The sequence below is a fragment of the Palaemon carinicauda genome, chromosome 21 (genome assembly GCF_036898095.1).
Source record: "Palaemon carinicauda isolate YSFRI2023 chromosome 21, ASM3689809v2, whole genome shotgun sequence".
Lineage (NCBI taxonomy): Eukaryota > Metazoa > Arthropoda > Malacostraca > Decapoda > Palaemonidae > Palaemon > Palaemon carinicauda.
Window position 1 is genome coordinate 15,071,769 of NC_090745.1, and position 27,190 is coordinate 15,098,958.

At 38.3% G+C, this 27,190-nt stretch overlaps 1 protein-coding gene across 1 annotated transcript in view; it reads left to right on the forward strand.

Annotated features, from left to right (window-relative positions):
- The window catches only part of Bre1 (E3 ubiquitin-protein ligase Bre1), a 78,095-nt gene extending 51,634 nt beyond the window's left edge, over positions 1-26,461 (forward strand). The window contains exons 13-19 of the mRNA XM_068344827.1: positions 8,486-8,624; positions 8,805-8,933; positions 10,012-10,203; positions 12,065-12,257; positions 20,229-20,323; positions 23,000-23,128; positions 25,332-26,461. Of these exons, the coding sequence (XP_068200928.1) occupies positions 8,486-8,624; positions 8,805-8,933; positions 10,012-10,203; positions 12,065-12,257; positions 20,229-20,323; positions 23,000-23,128; positions 25,332-25,481 (1,027 nt within the window). The 3' untranslated portion in view covers positions 25,482-26,461. The remainder of the gene's footprint in view (positions 1-8,485; positions 8,625-8,804; positions 8,934-10,011; positions 10,204-12,064; positions 12,258-20,228; positions 20,324-22,999; positions 23,129-25,331) is intronic.
- The last annotated feature ends 729 nt before the right edge of the window (positions 26,462-27,190 follow it).

Below are 27,190 nucleotides of genomic sequence, written 5' to 3' on the forward strand. Positions count from 1 at the left end.
AGACGAGGCCCCCTACTCCTACAGGAGCCTCAAGTAGGGGGATGCCTCAAACACTCTTGGCAAGCATGGCGGGATTACGGTGCGGATCCCTGGACAGTGACAGTCCTGAGGGAAGGTTACAGACTACCCTTCCTAGCAGAACCTCCCCCTCTCATTCTGGCCCTACAGGCTGAGTGGTTGATACCTAAGGACCTCTTGAAACGGGCGGCGTTGCAAGAACAGGTGTCGTCCATGATCTCCAAGGGAGCGTTGGAACCAGTCGAAGATCCCGGCCCGGGGTTCTACAGTAGGCTCTTCCTGGTGGAGAAGGCGACAGGTGGGTGGAGGCCAGTAATAGACCTGTCGGCCCTCAACAAGTTTGTGGCAAAAACCGACGTCAAGATGGACACTGCGAGGACAGTGTTGGCCGCCTTGAGAGAATGGGACTTCATGATATCCCTGGATCTCAAGGACGCTTACTTCCAAATCCCAGTTCACCCCTCCAGCAAGAAGTTCCTCAGGATAAAGTGGGATACCCGAGTCCTGCAATTCAGACCCTTTGCTTCGGACTGTCGACAGCCCCTCAAGTGTTTACAAGAGTTTTCACGACGGTCTCCGTATGGGCACATGAGCAGGGCATCTGTCTGATCCGATTCCTGGACGATGGGTTGCTTCTTTCAGCCTCAAGGGAAGAACTGAGAGAGCAAGGCACAAAGTTGCTCCGTCTCTGTAAGGAATTGAGTATCACAGTCAACTTAGAAAAGTCTCAGTTGAGTCCCACCACCAGGATGACTTACTTGGGGATGGTCCTGGACACCCAATTAGTGAGAGCCTTCCCCTCATTGGGGAGGTTGGAAAACCTGGAGCTAGTTCTGCAACCCTTCCTGACGGACCAACCCAGGAGGGCCAAGGATTGGCAGAAGTTGCTAGGCCACCTAGTGTTGTTAGAGAAGTTAGTACCACAGGGGAGACTCAAACTCCGGGCAGTGCAATGGAACCTGAAGGAACACTGGACCCAAGGCAGAAATCTCCACAAGGTGGTTCCGGTCTCCCCAGAAGCGAAGGTGGTCCTACAGTGGTGGCACGACAGAACGAACACCGAGAAGGGGATGCCCTTCGCACCCGACCCTCCGGAGGTGCTATTGTTCACGGACGCATCGAAGGAAGGTTGGGGGCTCACCTACTCGACAAGTCGACGAGGAAAATGGTCGCGCGAGGAAGCAACGCGACACAAACATTCTAGAGGTGATGGCCGTACTGAGGGCGAGTCAGGAATTCGTTTACCTCCTCCGGGGGAACACCGTGGCGTTAATGTGCGACAACGCCACGGTAGTAGCCTACGTTAAGAAGCAAGGGAGTCTAAAGTCGAAGGAGCTATGCGCGTTATCGACAGAACTATTAGAATGGGCTGCAAAAAAAGGGATTGAAATCACAGCAAGGTTCATCCCAGGAAAGAAGAACGTCCTGGCAGACGGCCTCAGCAGAGTAGGCCAGGTGATAGGGTCAGAGTGGACTCTACACCCGGGAGTAGCTCGGGCAGTCATACTGAAGTTGGGCTCTCCGGTAGTGGACCTTTTCACCACATGTCTGAACGCCCAGCTCCCCGTGTTCTGTTCTCCAGTCCCAGATCCGTCAGCGGCGTTCGAGGACGCCTTCCAACACCCTTGGGACGGCCTCGATGTGTATGCCTTCCCTCCCTTCGGGATGATCAGGCAAATCCGCAACAGGGTGAGAACAACAGCCAAACTCCAGATGACTTTGGTTGTGCCTTGGTGGCCGGAGAGAGAGTGGTTCGCAGACCTAAAAGAACTGGCCCTTCCTCCTTGGCCGCTTCCAGACAGGCCAGACCTCCTCCATCAGCCCCACTTCCAAAGGTTTCTCGAAAACGCTCGGTCCCTCCGCCTTCACGCGTGGAGGTTATCGAGCGGCTCCTGAAGAAGGATGGATACTCATCGAGGACCGCGGCGAGGATGTCAGGTTACTTAAGGCGTTCTTCAATCGCAGTCTACCAGGCAAAATGGGCAGTTTTCTCAAAATGGTGCACTTCCCGGGATATCAAACCCTTGGGGGTTTCGATTCACGACATAGCGGACTTCCTGGTGTACCTCAGAGACGATGTGGGGTCTTCCATTCTAGCCATAAAAGGAGTACGTGCAGCATTAGGTCAGGTCTTCCTCCTAAAGGGCATTGATTTGGGAGCCTCCCGACACATCTTGATGCTTATCAGGAGTTTTGAACAGTCATGTCCCCCACAAGAGGTGAGGGTGCCACAGTGGGACCTAGCTAGAGTACTCAAAGTCCTGTCAGAACTGCCCTTCGAGCCCCTCAAGGACATCTTGGATAAGGAACTCACCCTCAAAACAGTCTTCCTCTTGGCCCTGGCTTCGGCAAAGAGAGTTAGTGAGTTACACGGACTATCGTACGAGGTCTCACACTCAAAGGGGTGGCGTGAGGCTTCGTTTAAGTTCGTCCCTAGCTTTGTGGCCAAAAACACAGAACCCGGCTTGTTGGGATCCTCGGTTCGAGGGCTTTTCGGTGCCAGCGATCCCTCAGTCAGACAACCCTAAAGACTTGCTCTTATGCCCGGTCAGAGCAGTAACGAAACACCTGGAAAGGACATCCAAGCTCCGACCTGAGATCAAGAGTTTATTCGTTTCGACTGGACGTGTGAAGAAACCAGTCTCCAAGAATTCAATCTCCTTCTGGCTACGCCAAGTGATCAAGAGGGCTTACGATGCCTCAGGAACCCCTCTCTCAGGCAAACCAAGGCCTCATGATATTAAGGGTCTTAGCACCTCCCTAGCGTTTGAAAAGAACATGGCCGTGGGCCAAATCCTGAAAGCGGGTACCTGGTCCAGACAGTCCACGTTCACGGAGCACTACCTGAAGGACTGTTCTAGGAAATCCTTGCATGGGTTCGCCCTTGGCCCGGTCATTTCGGCCCTTCAAAAGATTTAAGGTCATGGCCCCGGGGAAACCGGGGGCGGTAAGCCAAGAGACACATGTTCATCCCTTACCTTTCCCCTTATCACCCTTCCCCTGGCCCTTAATCCCCTGCGTGGAAGTGACTCAAAAGGCCCTAGCGGCCAGGATATACGTCTTCAGCATGGAATACGTTCCAGAAGTGTTTGTACAGAGGTAAGCCACTTAGACAGGTAGTTTTTTGGGTAGTTTCCCCTATTTTCATACAGTTTTCTAGTAGTAGTCGTCAGAACCTAGTCCCTTATCTAGGTTTCTTTTCCCCTCGTGCTTCCAACCTTCGGTCCCTAGTCCCTGCAGGACACTCCCACCTCCTAAAGTTTAAGTCTCCTAAGAAAGTAGTTCTAGGTAAGTACTCTGTGTTGGAACAAATCACAAATTTTTAAGTAATTTGTATTTTTCCTAACATACTTACCTAGAACTACCCATCCTTCCCCGAGGGCCCTGCAGGGCTGAGGAGAACCTTTCCGACGAAACTTACTGAGGAGCACGACCTGAGCTAGCACGCTCTCCGACCCCGGGTCGCCTCAGGGTGTATCACTCCGCCTGAGGTTACCCCCATTGAAAACGGGAATAGGGTAAACTACACAAAATTCTGGTCGGTTGGGAAGAATTACCAGTAACTCCTAAGAAAGTAGTTCTAGGTAAGTATGTTAGGAAAAATACAAATTACTTAAAAATTTGTGATTTTGCTTGAGAATCAGGATAGTTTTAAATCCAAGGTAGTGGAAGACCATTGTATAGAGGCTGGGGCACCATTCCCGTCTAGAGAATTATGATTTGATTTCAGTGGGTCTTTCTAGAGGAACTGCTTACCATTGCGGAAGAGTTTCTTACACCCTTACCATATGGACAAGTAGTAAAGGAACTGTTACAGTAGTTACTTACTTTAGTGAAAGTGTAGGGTGTAGTATGCTTGGTGTCGAGATGTGTGAGGGAGGAGGAGACCTATCTCATGATTTGTTTGGTTTCACACTGGCTTCACCATCTTGTAGTACTAGGACACACAAAACCTAACTAGTACTGGGTCAAAACCTAACAGCTACATCCCTATGATTGGCTGTTAGTAAGTTGTTGGAGTCCTTTTCCTTACTCCCACATGTGACCAGAAAGGATGATGCGTCTAGGGAAGAACAAAATTTTTGTTTGCTTCTAGGGGACTTTCTCTCATTAACAAGTAAGCCTCCCTATTTTAAAGTATAGAAGATTTTTTTACATGTAGGAACAAATAAAAAGAATTTGAAATAAATTTTATTTTTCCTAGTTATGCAAACCGTAGTCCTTTTGAATTAAATTTCTCACCTCAACCATCCCTTAGTTTAGGACTAAGGACAAAAGTGGTTATTCTAAGACATGACAGGAAGGTGGGAGGGGCTTCCCACTCATGACATCTGTCATTGATAATTCAATGGCCATTCCACCATTACTGAAATTGTGTATCTATTTTAAAGGACTCAAGGTTGTATAGCTGAGAGAATACAAATTACTTAGTTTGCTCTGTATTTATCTTTTGCTACCTTTGTCTCCGTAAATATTGCATGAGCTGTTGGTTATTAATGATAAAGGAAGTTTTTTTATTTTTTTGTGTGAAATACCAGGTTTTTTAACGTTTGTTAAACTTGTGTCAAATTTAGGTCATACTAGCCACAACTGGACGCGTTCTGCTTCCAAAGCTTGACCCTCTCATGCTCTGGCGTCTGTTTCCTTGCTTGATTTCTGTATCATAAGATTTTGAGGGTAAGGTCTCCTGGCAATATTTCATTACCTACTTCCCACCTGATAATATCCACTCACAAGATTCTTCTCTTATTTAGACTTTTGCCCATTATTGATTGCTTGCAGTGGTCGGTGGTTGACTTTACTTGATTGTTATTCAAGTGTAGATACTCGCTTTCAGTATGGGTAACCAGGAGTGGGTGCCCTGGAAGAGGGAGTTAATTCACTTTGATGAAGAGATTGAAAAGCAGAAGAACAGCCGTTTCTGCTTGACTGTATGAATACAATTTTGCTTTGAAATCTGGCCATTATTTGTTAATAATTTTTCATCCTGCTGCAATTGAGTGGTGTCCTCTACTTTGGTTATACTTCCTGTGTCAGCTATTACCATTTTTTTTTCTTTTTTCTTTTTTTTTTTTTTTACAACAGCAATGATTACTATATTACCATAGTAATGCCTCTATCTAATGAACCTTTGGGTTTGCTATCAGCTCTATCTCGTGTTATTACATTTTTTTCAAAATGTCCTGTTAATGTTTTTTTATGGTCTTGACCACTTGAGCTTTTTCTCTGTAAGACCTGCCATGTAGTTTTTTTTTCACCACTCATTGATTCATCAGTGCCTGTAGTGCTGTTTCAGTACTGTTCTGAATTATTCTCATTACTTCCTCATTTATTCACAATTTTTCCACCTTTTCTGTTGCTTACTATGCTGTATGTCCTTACTTTGCCGTATGTCCTTACTTTGCCATATTTTCTTACTTTGCCTTTGGTATTTCATTCACTCTCCCATCTTCTGTACCTAAAGTTATGCTTGCTACTACGTTCCCTGCCACAATCATTGTGCCAGTGCCTCCAGTCACGTGGTAGACAATGATTCTCGACTTTCCCTTGCGGTGTTAGTTGTGACTGCTGTTCCAATTTTTCTACGTCTTCCAGTCTCAATTCCTTTAGACATTGTTAAAAAAGCTTTTAAGATTTGATTAAAAAAGCTTTTAAGATTTGATAATATCCAGTTCCCCTGTACAAGTAACCACATTTCTTCCAGAACTTTTGTCACAGTAATCTTGGCAGAAGCATCTCTCCTTCCAAATGTTATTCTTATTGTCTGCCATGAAGAATTATGACTGGTGCAGGGGCTCTTGGTCCTACTTCTGATGTTTTTAATTCAGCCAACACCCGCTTTCTTCCAGGGTTGCTGATTGCAAGGCATACTAATAGGTCTGACAAAGTTTGAAGAGGCTTCTGAGCCAGGCTCCTCATCCATGATAGTTTATCTCTTACCTTTATCAAGAAAGTTGATGACTACCAGCAGTCTGCTGTTGAACAGGTTTTAGCACTTGGTAGCTCTTCTGTTTTTTCACTCACTCTTTGAGTCGCCCTCTTTTCCAGAGTGTCTGCTACAATTTACTATTAAGTGATGGCATATGACTGCATTTGCTCTTGGTACCCAAGCAAAGTGATAGCATACTACTACAGTACTACTATGCACTTGGCCTTGGTACCCTAGTCAGAAGGTCAAGGAGTGCTTGCATGTTTACTTCAGAGTCTACTCCCATCTGATACTATTTCTTAAAGGTCATCCTAATTTGTGTGGGTGAATTTTTATACAAAGATGAAGATACAACTAGAGCCATGTAGGTGAAAAGTTTGTTTGTAATGCCCATATATTATATGTTGCTCACAGTTCCTAGTGACTGTGGAGCCACATCTTTATGATTCCATTCAATTCAGTAGACTTATACTTGTCTTTTTTCTATTACATCAAGAAGATATGCTGACTGATGTTCAACTCCAAATGAAATGTCATGTTTTTTAGAGTTATATGATGGCCATTCCCAACACCTTAAATTTACCAGACAACAAGGTCCTCAAGTGGTATTCAATTCAGAGTCACTCTGTTAAGGCTTCTTCAGACATTAAATTTCAATTTAGATTTTTGCTAGGAGGACCAATTATGCTGTACTTGGCTGAAACTAATACAGATAAGGGAGATTTTGGTGATTAGAAACTGGCAGGTATGTGCCTAGGACAGCCAGAACTGGAATTCTTAAGGAAATGTGTGTGATTGTATCCAAGGTGAGGAGAGTGGTTTGCCCATTGCAGAGCTTCTATCATATATATTAGAATGATTGTGAAATTCATGGCTAATTTCGCCATGAAATAGGATGAAATAAAAGACAATTCGCTGTTTTTCTCGTCCTCTGACTTGTAAGACCCAAGGCTTTTTGATTTTCTTAATTTGAACTTGTTTTTGGAGAAATTGGTCTTTGAATTTGCAGAGATGTGGTGACCAATGTGACTAGGACAGTCATGACAAATTTTGATACTTACATCTCTAAGCTTCTCATCATCTGTAAGAATCAGTCACCTCCCTTCCAGAAGGCAGCAGTTCCTATCCAGTCAAGAAAAAATAGCCCCCTCTTATTTAGTCAACATTTCAAGAATGTTGAGCCTTTTCTCCAGAGATTGTGAAGGCTCCTGCGATGAAGTGGTACAGCCGTGACTTGTGGACATGCACAGACAAGTTACTAAGTTTTCTTTCCAAAGTAAAGGCCTTATTTCTCACAGAAATCTATTATTATTATTATTATTGTTGTTGTTGTTTATTATTATTATTATTATTATTATTATTATTATTATTACTTGCTAAGCTACAACCCTAGTTTGAAAAGCAGGGTGCTATAGGCCAAGGGGCCCCAACAGGGAAAATAGCCCAGTGAGGAAAGGAAACTAGGAAAAATAAATTTTTTTAAGAATAGTTACATTAGAATAAATATTTCCTAAATAAACTATAAAAACTTTAACAAAACAAGAGGAAGAGAAATTCGATAGAATAGTGGGCTCGAGTGTACCCTCAAGCAAGGGAACTCTAACCCAAGAGAGTGGAAGACCATGGTACAGAGGTTATGGCACTACCTAAGACTAGAGAACAATGGTTTGATTTTGGAGTGTACTTCTAGAAGAGCTGCTTACCATAGTAGTCTCTTCTACCCTAACCAAGAGAAAAGGGGCCACTGAACAATTACAGTGCATTAGTTAACCCCTTGGGTAAAGAAGAATTGTTTGGCATTCTCTGTGTTGTCAGGTCTCTGAGGACAGAGGAGAATCTGTAAAGAATAGGCCAGACTCTTTGGTGTATGTGCAGGCAAATACAAAGTGAGCCGTAACCAGAGACAGGAATTCAATGTATTACTGTCTGGCCAATCAAAGGACCCAATAGTTACTCTTACAGTGGTATCTCAATGGGTGGCTGGTGCCCTGGCTAACCTACTACTACATAGATATATCAGGACGACTCTGACTCGCTTCAGGATAGAATTTGAATGAGTTAGGAAGGGAAGTTTCTGGTGGCTTTGCATTGTATGATACATACTTCCACCTCACAATTTACTTTGTCTACCAAACACTATACATGGAGAAGAACGTCAATCTTAGATTTTCGGTTTCTGTAGTCTTGTAAGACTTAAGCTTGGCTGCAGGCTTGTAAGGAAAGTGTTTATAGAAACCTAATTCTCCATAAGTTTGTATTATCTTAATATTTTAGTTTATTAAGAATATAGCCATTGATCTGAACAAAATGCTGGCTGCAGATATTAATACAGTATGCATTAAGAATTAGTTATACTTTAATTTGCCTTTTTTTTTTTTTTAACAAGTAAAGGAGTCTTTAATTCTCTTGACCTTGGTGTGCAAGGGAGCTTTTCTTACCACATTTTGTCTTATATCTGTCCATCTGTCATAAGCTTTTCAAATTTATCTGTAACCACTGGTTCTGGTTCTTTAATGGAAGAAAATTCTACTTTAACAGAAAGGCTGTCAATGAATATCGTGAGCTGAAACTGCTGCTAGATATGTACAAGGGTGTTGGAAAGGAACAGAGAGATAAAGTACAACTAATGGCTGCTGAAAAGAAAGCAAGGCAAGAGGTAGAGGAACTTAAAGCTCAGGTATGTTGTTATAAAGATTTTAAACCCTTCTTTGTGTCACTCAGTTATGAATGTTTTTTCAATATTGAAAACTTTTTATTATACAAAGGAATTGATAGAGTATTGGTTTGCTCTATTTCATGTAGGCTTACTGCATGAGCTGTCTTTTCTTCGTAGTGTCTGAATGTTTTCTATTTTTAGGTAAAAAAACTGCAAGAAAGTAAACGAGAAGAACGGAAGAAGCTTGCCGATGAAGAGGCGATACGTAAAATTAAGCAGCTTGATGAATCTGTTCACCAATTACAGAGACAAGTAGCAGCGCAGAAACAGGTATGTAGCACTTATTGATACTATTGAAAATATTTTCTTTATAGTTCACACTCCTTTTCCATCGGTTTTGCAATAAATCCCCTCCCACTGATGAGGAATTTTGTTTTTAATAGGAAGACCCTAAGATCTACAAATGTAAACATGAAGTATGCTTTGAAGGCAGTGCTGGTAAATGTACCCTTCTACTGTACTGTTATTCCTCTGTAATGTAGTAATGACGTATAGTTTTACTTAAAAAATGTTTACTATCAATATTAAAAATCTCTCATAAGTTTTAATAGGTTTTTTGAAATGGTATTTTGAGTGAAAAGTGAGAGAGCTAATATTTATGTAAAATTTCTGATAATCTGATAACTGCTAACAAAAATGTGTGCTTTCTTTTTTAAAAGAATTCTCTCTAAAGATATTCTACAATGATAACATTAGATATTTTCAATTCAGCTCACCATTCTTTTCATGTATTTTCCATCTTTGAAACGAAGTCTCAGGGTAGGGGTGTTGGGGAGACGTTTGGTTGTGAGAAAATAGTTAGTACAGTATTATCTATTCGGAAATCTTCTCCCCCTGGTGATGGGAACTCCATGTAATTTTTTTTTTAGTCATTTAATCACCTTATAATTTCCTTAGTATTCTACCCGAATTATGTATTTGAGTCGAACGTTTCATTCAAGAAGTAAAGACTTCATTATTATAGAAAGAAAAAAAAGAAAACCTTGTCAATTTCCCCACCTGAAAACTAGATGTTATCTGTATGATATTTTTGTATGGTACATAGAATTTTAAAGTTTTTGTATCCTTGTTCATGATGTATGGTGTTAACACTGAAGTAAATTTAATTGAATGTTAATGACATCCATTATCTTTAGATGTAATTAATTGAATATGGTGCAGTTCATTAGGTTTTCTTACATTACATTAAAGGTGGTAAATTACCAATATAGAATCTTGTAGAAAACTTGATTGTGGAAATATCTTCACTAACATTGTCAGAACTGATTTTAAACATAAGATAAATAACAAAGAAAAGTTTTCACTTTCAAAAGTCCGATGTTCAACACTCATCTCTCCACATTTATAGGAAGAAGAAACATTGCTGAATGAAATGGAAGTTACGGGACAGGCATTTGAAGACATGCAGGAGCAAAATATACGGCTCATTCAGCAATTAAGAGAAAAGGATGATGCCAATTTCAAGCTCATGTCAGAGCGCATTAAGTCAAACCAAATTCATCAATTAGCCAATGAAGAAAGAAATGTATTACAGGAGCAGGTAATATTGAAATGTTAACATACTTTTTTGTTTGTTTAGGCTGGTAAACATGTCATTATTTCTCAAAATGATTTACTAGCTTATCATTTTGTCCACTTGTAGATTGAATTCTGTACTGTATCTAATATTTCCAGACATTTACAAAATAGTTCATTAGGATTACATCCTGCTAGAAGATCCTGTGATCAAGTTCATAATGTTCATCAACTTTCTATAAGCGGATATTGCTTGCAATGGTCGTGTATGGCATTAGATGCTGTGAAAATTTTTTATTTCAATAGCCCCTTCTTTTACATCTCATATTTTTCCTTTATTCTCTATATACTTGAATTAATCCTTAATTGTTTTTCAGTACCCCGTGATTGACTTAAAAACTTCAATTACATAGATAAAATTAAATTTTTTTGTGCAGGAAAAATCTAATCTGGTTAAACCATATTAATTCATCTGTGATTTAATGATAAGTATTTTAGCTTAGCTTTTCGAGAAAATAGATGTGTGACTTGGTTGTCTTTTTTAACTTCCATACTTTATGAGGATAGTAGTAGTTATCAAAATTTTTATAGCGGATTTTCTAGTAACCGACTTGTATGTGAAATGAACACACTTGCGTATCTGTATTGTATCCTGCCTCAATCCCCTTGGTCCAGTCCTTTATGTATGCTGTGTTACCATAATATCCAGAGATTGCTATTGCTCTTCATTCCTTCTAGTATTTGCTACAATTTTGCTGAAATGTTTCTTATCCCTTCTCCATATCCAAAACCCTTGATTCATTTATTTACTATTTCCTTAACTGCTTTCTATCTGTAAGTAAAACTTGTGTATTGTATTTTTCTATGATGATGATAATGATATATTGTAAAACATTTCATATTTATTTTTCAGGTCTTTCCTCTTTTCTTGCTTCAGTCTTTCAGGATCTTTGCATTTCTCTGGACTTCTGCAATTGTAATGTCATCTTTCCACCACATCCCTGTCATGAATCTTCAATTCATGTCGTATAATTTTCCAATGTCACACAATTTAAAAGTCTCCTTTTGCCCTATCTGTTCTAATGACTGCATCATATAGTATCACTGGCTGTGTGTCCTGTTTAATAAGGGGATAAATTTATGTACCAGTAGTCTCACAGTGACATTCCAGTTCACTCAGGCTGTTATTACTATTTTTTTTTTATTCTTTCTCCTTTACAGTCGTTTAGATGTAACATATCTTTTAACATTTCTTGACCCCTTTCCCATTTTAACATTTCTTGACCCCTTTCCCATTTTAACATTTCTTGACCCCTTTCCCACAGGATTGTGCTCTTGATCAGTGGTTCCCAACCTTTTCAACTTCATGGACCAGTGAAGAGTACAAAATATTCTGCTGACCATTACATACAATTTTGAGTCCTGTATTTCTAAAATCTTAGAGAAATAATCTTGAGTCTCATATTTCAAATTGTATTTTGAGATTGTTTGTTACCAGTAATCTAGACCAGTTTAGTTTAGAATTTTAATTATTTTATACTATTTTAATTCTAGAAATGACCTATCTCTTAACTGGAATCCCTTCTCCACCAGAGTGTGAATCAAATGAACAGTTTTAATAATAAAATTTATTTTCTATATTTGTCTAATGTTCATATTCATTGGATAGGGAATAATTTCAACTTAAGACTTAAATAATAAAGAACCCGGGTGCAGAACTGCCTTGCTTCTTGTCATTTGCCACTAGGGTGTCTCATTACTTTACTAGGCATGTGTCTATTGAAAGGAAAGAAAATGGGGAATTCTTATAATTTTAAGGGTGAATGTTGTTAAAATACAATTTTGAAGAAGGGGGTAGTATATAAAGTTACTGTAATCTTTTCCAGACAAATACTTTAGCTACACAAGTGGAAGCACAAAACCAAGTTGTCCGTAAATTAGAAGAGAAGGAAAGATTACTTCAAAACAGCTTGGCAACCGTTGAAAAAGAATTGACTCTCCGTCAACAGGCTTTAGAAATGCATAAAAGGAAAGCAATAGAGTCTGCTCAGTCAGCAGCAGATCTCAAACTACATTTAGGTACAGGACTTTATATTGTTTGTCTATAAATGCACATGAGCAATAATACTTACTTGTATGAAAAATTTTAGTTTATATAAACTTTCATATTAAAACCTGAAAGGCAAGTATCATAATAATATTTCCACATATAAAGAGCTAGAATCTATTAAATATTTTCTGTATTCATAATGCTTTTATTTTTATTGATTTATATATTTTAGGTAGCAGTCAGTACAGTCCCACTGAGAATCCATAGTGTATTTGTTCCTACCTGAAGACAAACAGATTTCCAATAATAGTTGGATGAATTCAGCGAAACTTTAACTCTGCTGTTAAAATGTATACAGTAATGGTAGTAATTAGTGACGGGTAAGACTCCCCTAACCGACAGTCCACTGAGGAGCTACTTTAATTTCAGCCACAGAGTAGTACTGACGCACTCTGCTTCTTGACTCGGTCGATTTAATCTTTTTTCTGCTTTATCTTTTCAGAAGTGTGTATACTATTATTGTTTACTCTTCATAAAGATTCGATGTGTGGACATATGGGTCAAGCCTGGCTTGTAGTGGCCTGGTGGTAGTGTCCTTGCTTGGTGATTGCCCCGACTGGGGTTCGAGTCCCACTTTAACCTCTCGTAGTTCCTTTAGTAGCTGCAACCTCACCATCCTCGTGAGCCGGGGGTTTGGGGGGAGCCTATAAGTCTATCTGTTGAGTCATCAGCAGCCATTGCCTGGCCCTCCTTGGTCCTAACTTAATTGAAGAGGGATCTTGGGTGCTGATCATATGTATTATGGTCAGTCTTTAGGGGATTGTCCTGCTTGATAGGGCAATGTCACTGTCCCTTGCCTCTGCCATTCATGAGTGGCCTTCAAACCTTTAAATTGTGACAGGCTTATAAGCCTGACAACTGTGGATCCCCACCTCTTGTGTCTTTTTTGCATGGGTGTAGAGACATTAACATCTTCGAGCAAAAGTCTCTTTGCACAGCACTGCTTAAGAAAATGTCTGGATCTCAGAAGATCCTCTAAGGAAAATGAGCCATCTACAATTCGTGTCATAGAAGGGAGACATATGGTTAGGGCCTCTAATAACTGATTTTCTCATTCACCTTCCTCGTGAAATATTGTTAGACTATTTATCTAGGATATATATTGATTGTCATTCACTGCTGGTTTGCAGAAGTATCTAAAATCATTTCATCAGTAAGTGTGGCGTTGTACAGTTGCCTCGCTGTATTCGCGGTGATTAGATAACATATTGTTGGTGCCATGGGGTGGTGAATTAACTCATAACCCACCGAAGCTAATTAACACTGCCTTCACCTGGTCAACTAACACCCTAAATAACTCGCTGTACTGAACTACGTTTTTTTCATATGATTTCTATCACAGTAGTGTAGATAATATTACTTTACTAAAGTAATTGTATATTACTAGCACAGATTCAGTACAAGTGAGACAACCCATGATGCATAAGTTGTCACTTGTCATCATATCTATAAGTAACAACAAAACACTGTTGTTCATATGTTGCAATACTCACTGATATTGCAGTGTATATTACTGTATGTACAGTAGTATCACTACAGTATAGCTTAATCAGCTAAGGTGAAATGACACCTCACTTGAAGTGATCGCTGTCCTCGCGAGGTTGCCTTACACCCTACCAGCTCGTTGCCTAATTTGTAGCTTGTATCTACGTATTTTGTATACAAGGCTGTTTCTGGTTTCTTTTTTAGTGAACGTATACAAATTTATACCAAGACAATTACTGTAATAGTAAAAACAGGATAAAAAACTAGTTCACGTAAAGAAACATTTAAAGTTTACAAAGTTCGACGCAGCGAAATCTCCTGATGCATAATGCAATCCTTAATGTGTAGTAGTAATGTTCAGTGTATTGATTCTAGTGAACAGAAAGTGGATCTGTACTCAACACAATACTGTTAAAATCCTTACGTAATAGATACGTAACTTGACACTGCTGTAAAAAAGTTATTATAAATGTTAATGCATTTCTCTTCATTCTTTGCACTGTGTAGGGCTCTTGCCGCCACAGTAGCACAAATCATCTTTGTGTTCTTCTCCACGTACCTCACAGTATTCTCATTCAGCCCGAAAAGTCTTCCTATGGCTGCATAAGATAGCCCTTCCCTGTACTTATCAAGAACTTTCATTTTCTCTTTAAGAGTCAGGATCTTCCTCTGCTGCTTAGCAGTACCTTGAAAAGATGAAGGACCTCTGTCAAGGGTCATGGTGTCAATAAAAGAAGCACTTGTTACTTGACTAAACACTTGTGAGAAATACTGTTGCATTGAAGGATGCTGTTGGGATCGAGACAAAGAAGTGGTTATGCAGGGAGGGAAACAAGGTGAAGGCTGGGTGCAAAGAAGCACAGACAGTTTTATAATATTGGGCTGTGCTCGGCACTCCTAACTGCAAGGTTCTGCAAAAGATCAAAATGTTATACTGTAAAAGTCATGGATCTGTACCGTAGAATATCAAAACCCCGTTGACTGATTACTGCAATGCTTTCAGACATAGCAGGCATTGAAGTGTCAAATTATCTGGATAACACTAGAATTCATGTAGCAATGTTTTTTTAAGATGAAGCTGTTTTATATTGAAGGGATCTTGAATGCAAATATAGAAAGTCCTCAATTTAAAAACTTAATAGTTTCCAAGAAGCTGTTTGTTAGTCGAATTTTGTTGAATTTTTCCGGAAGGTAGGTTTCACCTAACTTGCATGCCTATGATTTTCAGCTGCAAAAGTCAAGAAATGTCCTGTTTTATGTTGCAAATGTCATCTTGCTTACTGCATTAAATTATATGTTTTATTACAGTATTCCATTATGAACTTTTGATACAACATCTGAGGTTTATGATTCCAGTTGGCTGATATTAATAAACACTTTTCTTTAATCTTGGGCATCAATTTCATGTTGTATGTTGATGGAGTGGTGAGAGAGGTGAATGTTCGAGTGCTTGGACGAGGATTAAAACTGGTAGGCGAGAATGATCATGAATGGGAGGTAAATCAGTTGTTGTTTGCGGATGATACTGTACTGGTAGCAGACACAGAAGAGAAGCTTGAACGACTAGTGACAGAATTTGGAAGGGTGTGTGAGAGAAGGAAGTTGAGAGTTAATGTGGGTAAGAGTAAGGTTATGAGATGTACGAGAAGGGAAGGTGGTGCAAGGTTGAATGTCATGTTGAATGGAGAGTTACTTGAGGTGGTGGGTCAGTTTAAGTACTTGGGGTCTGTTGTTGCAGCAAATGGTGGAGTGGAAGCAGATGTACGTCAGAGAGTCAATGAAGGTTGCAAAGTGTTGGGGGCAGTTAAGGGAGTAGTAAAAAATAGAGGGTTGGGCATGAATGTAAAGAGAGTTCTATATGAGAAAGTGATTGTACCAACTGTGATGTATGGATCGGAGTTGTGGGGAATGAAATTGATGGAGAGACAGAAATTGAATGTGTTTGAGATGAAGTGTCTGAGGAGTATGGCTGGTGTATCTCGAGTAGATAGGGTTAGAAACGAAGTGGTGAGGGTGAGAACGGGTGTAAGAAATGAATTAGCGGCTAGAGTGGATATGAATGTGTTGAGGTGGTTTTGCCATGTTGAGAGAATGGAAAATGGCTGTCTGCTAAAGAAGGTGATGAATGCAAGAGTTGATGGGAGAAGTACAAGAGGAAGGCCAAGGTTTGGGTGGATGGATGGTGTGAAGAAAGCTCTGGGTGATAGGAGGATAGATGTGAGAGAGGCAAGAGCGTGCTAGAAATAGGAATGAATGGCGAGCAATTGTGACGCAGTTCCGGTAGGCCCTGCTGCTTCCTCCGGTGCCTTAGATGACCGCGGAGGTAGCAGCAGTAGGGGACTCAGCAGTATGAAGCTTCATCTGTGGTGGAAATGTGGGAGGTTGGGCTGTGGCACCCTAGCAGTACCAGCTGAACTCGGCTGAGTCCCTGGTTAGGCTGGAGGAACGTAGAGAGTAGAGGTCCCCTTTTTTGTTTGTTTCTTGTTGATGTCGGCTACCCCCCAAAATTGGGGGAAGTGCCTTTGGTATATGTATGTATGTATGATCAATTTCATGTCAGTAAGAATTCCTTCATTGGTACTTATTGAAGATTCTCCTTCATAAAGAGACATGAGCTGGGTTGATGTGCACATATTTGACTTGTTAAACCCAGTGCTTTGACTGCTTCTTAAATGAAGAGTGCTCTTGGTTGTTGATCTTTAGGACATTATTCCATAGTATTTTAATTTGATTCTGCCTGCTCTAATTTAAATGAGGTTTTATTTTTTGAAAAATCAATATTGTCTTGAAGACTCGGTGTAGTACTTGCTTTTGTCTTCGTCTTCTCTTGGAACAGGCAACACAAAAAATTATTCTGGTTTTTTGCTACTTTAGGCTATTCTTTTCTTTCCACAGTACTAACAGGCAACTGTCTTATTTTTTTCGTAAAGGGCTGAAGTATCTAGAATAATGGTTTGTACACAAGATTGGCTAATATATAATTAACAAGCGAGTTTGTATGAAACATTATTTGCTAAAAAAAAAGTGGGAGGTTTATATCAATATGTTTTTTTCTGTATTTTTAAAAATTGCCCAACATATTTTTAATATTGCTATAAGTAAAGTTTACTCTTTAGTTCCTCAGGAGGATTTTAGCTGTGTGCAAACCCTAAAGATTTTAAATTTAATTAGTTTAATTTAAAACATCTAGTTTTAGTGTGTGTGAATGTGCGTGAATGTAGTACAATAGAGAGTAAAAGATGTAAGATTGGAAGTATGTTTTGGAATAAAAGGATGGATGTATTGATCTTGTGTGAGTAGTACGATAGAGAGTAAAAGATGAGAGATTGGAAGCATGTTTTGGAATAGAAGGAAGGATATATTGGCCTTGTATGAGACAAAGATGAAAGAGAAGGGTAAAGTAACTGGTAGTGTCTGGGATTGAAAGGGGAGGGGCAAGAGAGGTGTGGCTTTATTGCTGAGCGAGTGGGTGACGGGTAAAGTAATGGAATGGAAGGAGGTATTATCTAGGTTAATGTGGGTAAGGGTTAGGTTGGGTAGGGAATGTTGGGATTTTTCTTGTGGGTTTGGGGTCAGGCAGGTTGTGAGAAAATTGAAGAAGAGCGAAATGAATTCTGAAATGAATGAACCAGGTGTGTAGAAAGACTGAGTAGAAGGAATTGTGTAGTTGTGATGGATGACTTAAGTGCCAGTGTGGGTCATTGGAAAGTATGGCATACCAGGTGGAAATGAGAGTGGTGGGAGACTGATAGATAAGTGTGTTGAACAAAAACTGGTGATAAGTTGTAGTTGTTTTAAAAAAGAAAGATAATAACAAGTATACATGGGTAAAAGTGGCTAATGGAAGTGTGTTAGAAAGGCAATAATGGATTATGTGTCGATAACAAGAAGGATGTCTGGAAGATTGAAAGTGCACATGTTTTGAGGTGTGGCTAGAGGTATGTCTGATAATTTTTGGTTGAAGGAAAATTAGTTGTATCAAAAGGGGGGGGATGTAAAAGGGAGGTAGGGGAAGGTTGAAAAAAAAAAAATTGAATATCAAGAAAAGTTCTAAGTGGCATATGAATAGGTGAAGGTGATCTAGAGGAGTGGAAGTTAGTAAAAAAAAAAAAAAGTTTTGTTGTGATTGCAAGTGAAGTGTGGCAAGGGTATTATTGGAGGCAGCGTGAGGAATAGTAGTGAATGGTGGAATAAATGAGTGAAGGTGAAAGTGGAAGAGAAAAAGGGCATTTGTAGAATGGCTGCACAGTAATAGTGTAGAGAAGTACGAAAGATAGAGACAAAATGTGGAAGTAAAACTTAAGGTAGCTGAGACAAAGAGGGCAGCTGATTGAAGATTGGATTGTGTGTATGAAGAGAATTTCTGAAAGAAGTGAAGAGAGTAAGGAAGGGTGGATCGAGAATTGAGACAGTGAAAGATGAAAATGGAAGGTTGTTGAAAGGTGAGGAGGCAAGGAAATGGTGGGCTGAATATTTTGAAAGGTTGCTAAATGTTCAGGATAATAGGGAGGCAGATAGAATTGCTGTTGAAGGTGATGAGGTGCCAGTGATGGGAGATGAGAATGAACGAGAGATTACAAGAGAGGAAGTGAAGAGCGCTAGATGAAACGAGAGCAGGAAAACCACCTGGTATGGATAGTGTGAGGGCTGAGATGTTAAAGGAAGGGGGTGTGACAACTTGAATGGTTGGTGAGATTGTTCAATATGGTATATGTGTTATGTTGTCAATGGTACTAGTGAACTGGGTGTGTGCATGTATTGTTCTGCTTTACAAAGGTAAAGGAGATGTGTATGAGTTGTAATTCAAGTTTGTTGAGTGTGGTTGGAAAAGTATATGGTAGAGTGCTAATTAATATGCTTAAGGATAAAACAGAGGATACAATCATAGAAGTAGAGGGTGGTTTTAGAAGAGGTAGGGGATGTATGGATCAGATTTTTACAGGTTGGCACATATGTGAGAAATATTTAGCAAAAAGGTAAGGTGGTGTATGTTGCATTTGGATCTGGGGAAAGCTTATAAGAGTTGATAGAGAGGTAACGTGGAATGTGATGAGGTTATATGGAATTGGTGGAAGGTTGTTGCAAGCAGTGAAGAGTTTTTATTTAGATAGGAAATGAAATGAGCGTGTGGTTTCTAGTTAGAGTGGTGCTGAGACAGGGATATGTGATGTCACCATGGATTTTCAGTTTGTTGATGGAGTTGTGAGAGGTGAATGCTCAAGTGCTTGGTCGAGGATTGAAACTGATAGAGGTGGGAGTGGGAGGTGAATCAGTTGTTTGCAGATGATTCTATATTGGTTGCAGAAGCTGGGTTGATTAGTGACAGAGTTTAGAAGGGTGTGTGAGAGAAGTAAGTTGAGAGTTAATGTGGGTAAGAGTAGGTTATGAGATGCAAGAGATGGAGGTTAGTGCTAGGTTGAATGGAGAGTTGATTGAACTAGATCATTTCAAATACTTGGGGTCTGTTGCTGCAACTGTTGGAGTGGAAGCAGATGTACATCTGATAGTGATTCAAGGATGTAAAGTGTTGGGGAAAGTGAAGGGAGTGGTAGAGAATAGAGGGTTGGAATGAATATAAATCGAGTTCTGTATAAGTAAGTGATTGTACCAACTGTGATGAATGGATCAGAGTTGTGAAAGGCTTAGGAATGAAGTACTGAGGGTGAAAACAGGTGTAAGAAATGACTTTACATCCAGAGTGCATATGAATGTGTTGAAGTGGTTTGGCCATGTAAAGAGAATGGAAATGGCTGTTTGCTGAAGAAAGTGATAAATGCAAGAGTTTATGGTAGAAGTACAAGAGGACGACCAAGGTTTTGGGTGGATGAATGGAGTTAAAAAAGCTCTAGGTGATAGAAGGATAGATGCGAGAGCCAAAAGAGCATGCTAGAAATGGGAATGATTGGCGAGCGATTGTGGTGCAGTTCTGGTAGGCCTTGCTGCTTCCTACACGCTTTGGTGACCGCTGAGGCAGCAGCAGTAGAGGATTTAGCATATGAAGTTTCATTTGTGGTGGATAATGGGGAAGGTGGGCTGTGGCACCCTAGTAGTACCAACCAAACTCAGCTGAATCCCTTGCCATGCGGGGAGGAGTAAAGAGAAGAAAAATCCCATTTTATATATATATATATATATATATATATATATATATATATATATATATATATATATATATATATATATATATATATATATATATATGTATATGCCATGCTACTCCCCAAAATTGGGAAAGTGCCTGGGTATGGATAGATAGATAGACAGTATGACTTACATGAGCTAATTCTAAAGGTATTTTAGATCTAATTGAAAATTATCTCATAAAATAGAAATAGCAACTGATGAAGACCAACTTGGATTATATTCTGTAAAGTAAATGTATCCAGTGGTAGATGTACTATACTTTTATAATTTGTATAATTTTTTTTTTAAGTTTTTAAATTTTCCTCACTCAGAAAAGTACCATGCTCAGATGAAGGAAGCTCAACAAGTTGTGGCTGAAAAAACCATGGCCTTAGAGCAAGAGGCATTCAAGTACAGGAGGATACAGGTGGGTTTCACTGCAATTTTATTTTATAAACACTAATGATTGTAGTTTGGGAAAATTTCTGCTTGTGTGAATGTATTTGAATATATGCAGTCAATATAGATACCTTGAAAAACATTCTTGCTATTGGAAAAAAAAAAGCAATATTCTCAGCTTTGCTGTTCTTCAATGGACTTTATTTTTTAGGATTTTTGTAAATTCTTTTGTTAAAATGGTTGGCATAAATCGGGTTTTACTGTTTATATGACTACTCTATTTTAATGTTACTATATATGTTTTGTTTTTGGTTTTTGTTTTTGTTTCTTTGTTGATGTCGGCTACCCCCCAAAATTGGGGGAAGTGCCTTGGTATATGTATGTATGTATATATGTCTGATCTATTGTAACGTTAAAGACTTTCATTTTATCTCTTTCATTTATTATTTATAGGCTTATTCTATAGGTTAATTGCTACTTCCTTTCCTCACTGGGCTAATTTTCCTGTCGGAGCCAAGGCCTCTTGAGCTTGTAGTGTTTTGCTTTTCCAACTGTTGTTGTACCTTGGCTAGTAATAATAATAGTAATACTGTATTTACATTGATTTTAATAAAAAATGTTTTACATCTTGTCATTAAATTTTCTTACAGTAGGTTTCCCATGAGATGTACGAGAAGGGAAGGTGGTGCAAGGTTGAATGTCATGTTGAATGGAGAGTTACTTGAGGAGGTGGATCAGTTTAAGTACTTGGGGTCTGTTGTTGCAGCAAATGGTGGAGTGGAAGCAGATGTACATCAGAGAGTGAATGAAGGTTGCAAAGTGTTGGGGGCAGTTAAGGGAGTAGTAAAAAATAGAGGATTAGGCATGAATGTAAAGAGAGTTCTATATGAGAAAGTGATTGTACCAACTGTGATGTATGGATCGGAGTTGTGGGGAATGAAAGTGATGGAGAGACAGAAATTGAATGTGTTTGAGATGAAGTGTCTGAGGAGTATGGCTGGTGTATCTCGAGTAGATAGGGTTAGGAACGAAGTGGTGAGGGTGAGAACGGGTGTAAGAAATGAGTTAGCGGCTAGAGTGGATATGAATGTGTTGAGGTGGTTTGGCCATGTTGAGAGAATGGAAAATGGCTGTCTGCTAAAGAACGTGATGAATGCAAGAGTTGATGGGAGAAGTACAAGAGGAAGGCCAAGGTTTGGGTGGATGGATGGTGTGAAGAAAGCTCTGGGTGATAGGAGGATAGATGTGAGAGAGGCAAGAGAGCGTGCTAGAAATAGGAATGAATGGCGAGCGATTGTGACGCAGTTCCGGTAGGCCCTGCTGCTTCCTCCGGTGCCTTAGATGACCGCGGAGGTAGCAGCAGTAGGGGACTCAGCAGTATGAAGCTTCATCTGTGGTGGAAATGTGGGAGGTTGGGCTGTGGCACCCTAGCAGTACCAGCTGAACTCGGCTGAGTCCCTGGTTAGGCTGGAGGAACGTAGAGAGTAGAGGTCCCCTTTTTGTTTTGTTTCTTGTTGTTGTCGGCTACCCCCCAAAATTGGGGGAAGTGCCTTTGGTATATGTATGTATGTAGGTTTCCCACTTCTTGCATTTGATCACATCTCTTCCTCATAGATTGAGTAACTGCTTGAGGGTGGTTTAGCATCGTACTTTGTGTTCCAAATAGATTTTTATTCAATTTATTTTCTATCCGTTAAATATATATTTCATATCCCAAATTTATTATTTCCAGCTCTGTAGTAGTCAAGTTGACTCATAGGGCTGGTAAATCTCCTCCCTTATAAAAAAAATCAGGTGTTCTCTCTATGGCAGGTTACTTGGAAAAAATAAACTTAATTTATGCCCCCTTTTTTTTTTTCATTATTTCCTCCACCTTCCTACTGGTAATTAGCCTACTCCCAAATCTAATACAGGTTACTATATAGATTTTTCTTCTCCCCATCCTCTCAATATTTGAAATTTTCATCTAATTACCTGTTTTTGGATGCCACACCGCTGCAACTTTCTCATTTATAGTGTAATCTTCAAAGTGAACACCATTTATGCTACATAGCTTATTTTAATCACACTTTCAAAATCCAATTTCATTTTTTTTTTTTTTTTGCTGTGCAGTTGTGGATCTAGTTCACTCAAAAGGGAGCCCCTGATTTTGAGATTTTATTATGTTGGTAGTGGTAGATAAAAGATGTAACATACACTTGAATAGTGAAAAAAACAGCATTTTGTCTCAGTTTTACATTATACTGTATATTCTTGGAGAAAATGCTATAGCTGCTGTTGTGAATATACAGTTTATGTACTATATCACATTTAGCCTTTTTGTTCATATGAAAATGTTATTTATAGTTCACATGAAGACCAAAAAAAATTACCAACATTCTCAGTAGAAAAAATTAACAGTAGCCTTTTATTAACCAACATTCCCAGTTGAAAAAAAATAATAGTAGTCTTTTATTACCAGTACATTTAAAGGGATAACCCTAAATTCCTGTTCTGCTGACATTTATAGGAGATTAGAAAATATTATATTAGAAACATTGAATGTAAAGTAGAATAATGCCTGTTGTCTTGAAACTACTTACCAGATTGTTCTTTTGACAAACGTTAGCATTAACAAATGTTTTAAATTTGTTCATATGCAAGGGAATGGAAACCGGTTATGTTAACACCCTCCTATTTTCACTGTCACACTTATTCATTTCAGGAGGAAGTTGCTAGCTTAAGACGGAAAGTAGAGAGAGCGAAGAAGTTTGAAATGGTAGATAGAGCTGATGAAGTTCTCATGGAAGAAATAAGGGATTATAAAGACACCCTTACTTGTCCATCATGCAAAGTAAGTTTGTATAGTATTAAATACCTTGATTTGTATGTATTATAAATAATGAATGAAATTTTGTTTTAGCAAGCTTTTTTTTATGTATTTTATAGCAGTTACTTGCATACATCTTATTATTCCCAGCTCAGGAATCAAAAAGAAAAAAAAAATGGACAGAAATATATTAGTGAATGCTTTTTCAGAGAATTGTATGATAAAATGATTTGTATTGAGATGGGTATATCTGGTGTCATTCACAGGTTATTTTAGAAGTTTGCGTTAGAAAAAAAATATTCACCTTTTATATTGTTGGCCTTGGATTTCAGAATGCAAGGATCATTTATCAGCCAATCTCATTCCTTTAACCATAGAGATAATATATAAGTTTTCTTTACCAACAGGCTTTGTACTTTAGTAAACTTTTCTAGCACACAATATCAATTTTTCACTATGCTATTTACCCTTTGGAAGCTTACACATTAGAAAAGGAATACTAATCAAAACTTCAGGCATAAGAGGAAGTGTATTTACATGATCTGACTGATTGCAATAATTACAGAGGCCTCACACTTACGTCAGTTATGAAAATATATAGTGTGCTTTTTCTAAAAAGGGCTAGAAAGATTGATGAAAAGGTGTGAGATGAACAAGCGGGATTTAGAAAATTAGAAGTTTTACTGACCAAATTTTCATTTTAAGACATGTTCAGCAATGTGTAGAATATAGGAATCCACTGTTAATGACATTTGTGAACTATGAAAAAGCATTTGATAGTGTGGAAAATACTGCATAATTATGGAGTCCCTCTTGAATATGCAAATTTGATTGTCTGTTCATGAGCATAGTAAGTGCAAAGTTAATATTAGTGGAGTCCTATCAAATTAATTTCCAATGAACAGTGGAGTATTCCAAGGGAATGTGTTGTCTCCTATGTTGTTCATCCTCCTCATGGGTTTTGTAATAAACTTGAATAGTTGGAGATGGTGAAGAAGTATTAGACATGATTGTTAACCTTTTTACCCCCAAGCTATTTGGAACTTTCCAACCCTTAACCCACAGGTGTTTTTTTTTTTTTTCAAGCACATTTTGCAATATAATTTTTTAAAAATTGCTGTAACAGCTTTAATTTTTGTCATAGAGAGGTCAGGTTGGTCTCATTCTTTTGGAAAATGCCTGAAGTTTCCCAAAAAGTTATCAGAAATATGCAAAAAAAATTGTAATTAACCGCTACATCCATGGGGGTAAAGGGATGAGTTTTGTGAAATGTACCAGTACATCCATTGGGGGTAAAAGGGTTGATAGGAAATTAGTTGACCTAGAATATGCTGATGCCGCTGTCCTTATTAGCAGAACACCACAGGTTTTGTAATGCTTCCTACCAGAATGCATGAAATATCACAGGAGGTTGGGCTCAAGATAAATAGAAGAAAGACAGAGATGATGAGAATGGAAGATGAAATATCATTGGAAGGAGAAATGATTAATGAGGTGGAATCATCTAAATATTTAGGAACTATGATCTCTAATACAGGGTATTTAGAATTGGAGTTTAATCAAATATTAAAAAAAGCCAATAAGACAATGGCTAAGTTGAATAAAATTTGGAAATCAAATTGCCTGAAATTACACGAAAAAATATCAGGCTATATACCAGTTTAGCGAGATCGATGTTACTGTATGAACATGAGTCGTGGTATGACAATGAAACAATATCCAACAGATTTTGTAGATTTGAGAACAAAACCCTCAGAAGAATATTGGGAGTTAAGTTGCAGGATAGGATTAGAAATGAAACTATGAGAGCGATTACTTGAGTGCCATATGAGGATGAGATCATGGTGAGGGGCAGATGGAGATGGTTTGGGCATGCTTTTTGCTCTCACCAAACTTTTAACTGTGCTCCACAAGGCACTAGAAAAGTTGGAAGACCCAGACCTACGTGGTTGAGGACTTGAAGGAGATGGTTAATGGAAAAGTATAGATTTAAAAGCTCAAGATAGACTACTGGTGAAAGCTAACCGAAGCCTTTTGCGTATATATGCAACATTTTCACTGGTAGTACATACACTCGTAATTTAGGCAATGCAAATTCCAGTTGTTTAGTTTCACAACATTTTGACTTACATTTATAACACTTCAGAATGAAAAAGATGAAATGAGTTTATTTCCCTTAAAAACTTTGTTGTAACTAGTGAAATACAAAGTTTTTTCTTGTCTACAGGTCAAAAGGAAGGATGCTGTGCTGGTTAAGTGCTTTCATGTGTTTTGTTTCGATTGTTTACGTACACGGTACGAAACAAGACAAAGAAAGTGCCCCAAGTGTAATGCAGCCTTTGGTGCAAATGACTATCATCGTCTGTATTTAACATAAATGGTAGGTGGCAGAACTTTTCTCTATGTACCAGTGTGTTTTCTATTTGTACCTTATTCTCATAGTTAAGGTTATCAGCTGTGATTATTGAGACCCCTTTTTTCTTGGATTCTATAATTAATGGAACGTTAACTTTCCCCCCGACAAAGTATTATAATTTAAAATAGTTTAAAATAATTTTGAAGCTAATATTTATTTCTAACTGCAATGTTACGAGAACATTGTAGCTTATGGAAGTGTGAGTGTACACACTGAAAATATCTAATACATGGTAATTGAAGAGAGAGAGAGAGAGAGTAATGTATACTTATGATATAAATTGTTTGTAATTATACCTTGTATATTCTTCTTTGGCAGAGCACTCAAAAATGCAGCATTTCTAATGTTTTTATTACTATATTCATATTCAATAATCTTTTTGCTGTTTAGTAGGTACATTTATATAAGTAAAATCAGAAGTTGCCTTTACCTTTAAAATTTTATAGGCCTTTTAAAGGTTAATTACAAATTTACCTATAAAATTTTATAGGTATTTCAAAGGTTAATTACAAATTTACTTGAAGGTCTTTTATTTTGTTTAGGTTTATTGTTATCTCGGTAATTAGTGTAACACAAGTAAGTTTCAAAGTAGTAAGTAATTTTTTGCTGACCCCTGAGTAATCTGTCTTGAGGGTGAATTTGTTTTTGAGGCATGTAGCCTTTCCTTGAAGTATTATTTTGAATTCAGATAAAACTTCTGTGTAATCACAGACATGTAAAAAAAAAATTCAGTTCAGTTAATTTAAGTGATATACTATATGTAAACAAAAAACATTAAGTAAAATATTCGTACATAGACATTAATTATAGGTACTTTCATTCCACAGTGAAATTTGTTTTATTTACAAAAAAAATGTCCAAAGTGAAGTTTGCATTTTGTTTAAAGATTGGTATATTATAAAAGTATGATAGTGCTAAAAGAAACTTTGGACGATAAAGATTTTATGCTTTTGATTCAGCTTACCTTAAGATATTATCAGACATTTTTGTCATTGACCCAGAATAAATTACTTTGGTTTACAAGTATGATGTAGAGGATTTTAGATGTGGCATCATAGAAACATTTTCTTTTCTTGGTTGCAAATAGCAGTACTGTACTGAAAGTTGGTAGAACCACAAGATTTCTTTCTCCGCTTGGTAGCCTATCCTTTTCTGTTTTTTAAAAGGATCTTTATTATATTATGAATTTATAGGCTATTCTTTGCCAGAAGTGAGGTAATATTTTTTTTTTTGGCATTCCATTGTTGCAGATAATATTGAATGAGTAAGTTATATTGAATGAGTAAGTTATATAAAATAGTAATGCTAGCATCAGTGGTGCTACAACCCCTCCCTTAGCAGATTTAGGTAGTTTTATAACCTGAACACTTGAGATTTGTTTTATATGGCATCGATGTACAGTTTTGTTACTATTGTGTAATTTTAGTTACATATGTTGTAAAAGGAAAACCTTGGTTTGATCTGTTGGTGGAACTGAAGTTTCTTAGAAACCTAGTTATATAGAAGAATAATGTTTTTGTTGGAAACCATAGAATTAATGAGCTAATAATTCATTCCACAAAAGTGTTCAGTGCTTATTAGCGTAAATAATTTGAAATTTCTTTGTATAAAAAATGTGAAATTAAATGGTTTTTAGATTACACAGCTTCCACATAAGCATTGTTTATTTA